Consider the following 1778-nt stretch of genomic DNA (forward strand, 5'->3'; position numbering starts at 1 on the left):
TATTTACAAATAGCATAAATGTTATAAAGTAGACCTCTTTTTACTCCCAATGAAATGAGTTTAATAGTAAAATATCATTGAAGAATCTGGCTAGTGTTAAATACATAATATTTTAAATAGTGGGTTAAAATACAGGGTGGCCCATAAGTCAGTTGTCAGAAATGAAAATACAAAGTTACCAGAAAAGTACAAATACTTTATTTGTACAAAGTACAGTATTATTAATGCAATTACTATTATTTATTTTTAATTATCATTTTAAAGAGTATCTAACCTACAATAGGTGCTCAAAGTGGCTTCCACGTTGTTCTATACAAACATTCCGTACGCAAATGTTCAGTGACTGTAGGTTGTCAAATTCTGATTCTATACGTTCCTTAAAATGATCAACGTCACGAATCTTGACGGAATAAAACCTCATTTTTGAGAATACCCCAGACTGAAAAATCCATGGGCGTAATATCTGGGGATCTTGGAGGCCATTCAATAGTGCCCCGTCTGCCAATCCATTTATTGAAGTTTTCATTGAGAAAGTCTCTCACAATAACTCCATAATGAGGGGGAGCGCCATCTTGTTGCCATATCAACCTATCCTTAACCGGCTGGACATTTTCAAATAGTGGATTGTTTTCTAGTGCAATAAGCACTTCATAAAGCATTTCTCGGTAATGTTCAGCATTGACAGGCCCATTAAAAAAATACGGCCCGATTAGCCCACCGCTGAATATCCCTGCCCATACACTCACGCCAGGAGCGTTCAGTTCTGTCTCCATCACCACATGTGGATTAGTAGACTCCCAATAAACACAGTTATGTCGATTCACTCTGCCATTCACTTTAAAAGTCGCTTCATCGCTCCAAAGAATGCATTTTGAAAACATTGGATCAGCTTCAGCTCGGATTGTATACCATTAGCTGAATTCCAAACGCCTGTCGGGATAATCTTCATTTAGGCCTTGAAGTAAAGTAGGCCAATATGCTTTCAATTTCAAAGTTTTCTGCATCCTTTGTAGACTTGTTCTTTTTAATCCATATTCCTTGGACGCTTTCCTTTGAGATTTAGTAGGCGATTGCACAAAACTTTGCGCAACAACATTAAGATTCTCTTCTGCAGTTACAGACACTGGCCTACCTGAACGAGAAAGCTCCGCCACTGACCCAGTTTCTTCGAACCTTGCATTTAATTTCCGAATACCTTGTCGAGATGGAGGTCTAACGTTTGGAAAACGTTCCACAAACGAATCACACACATCAATCTAACTACGATCATATTTCCACCATGATTTTAAACACAAATACACGCTGTTCTGTACTTAACTTCATATTCATCGTTGACTAAATAACATACAACAACATAACCTCAAACTGCTATTGTAAGGTAACTTAGCGTAACAGCTGTTGGGTTAACAACTGTAGTCAAGTTCACAACAGACTGCAATTGCGCTAGTCAAAACATCGTCTAAACAATTGCAAGTGACAACTGACTTATGGGCCACCCTGTATAATACTGGCCTTCTGTTCATAAAATCATTAATAGTTCTAATCTGTTGAAATCATAGCGCACAAAGCTACATCGACGTGATATTTATGTGGAAGTTACGTTTCCATATGTAAAGAGGTCACAATGTTTCAATTAACATTCTATGAAACTAATGGGTTCCAAAGAAAATAATGATTCACCAGGAAAGTAAAAACACAATTGTTCGGCGCTCATGAAGGTAAAAAGTAACTATGGTTAGTTAGCTATTTTATTAAACCGTATATTTGAAAACGTTAAG

The 1778-nt window shown here is 37.0% G+C and overlaps 1 protein-coding gene across 1 annotated transcript; it reads right to left on the reverse strand.

The window, feature by feature from the left end:
* Positions 1–392: 392 nt before the first annotated feature.
* Positions 393–773, reverse strand: LOC124371263. The gene has a single exon (XM_046829598.1). The coding sequence runs from the start codon at positions 771–773 to the stop codon at positions 393–395; it is 381 nt and encodes a 126-aa protein (XP_046685554.1).
* Positions 774–1778: the final 1005 nt, after the last annotated feature.

The sequence above is a fragment of the Homalodisca vitripennis genome, unplaced genomic scaffold, assembly GCF_021130785.1.
Source record: "Homalodisca vitripennis isolate AUS2020 unplaced genomic scaffold, UT_GWSS_2.1 ScUCBcl_1199;HRSCAF=4519, whole genome shotgun sequence".
NCBI lineage: Eukaryota > Metazoa > Arthropoda > Insecta > Hemiptera > Cicadellidae > Homalodisca > Homalodisca vitripennis.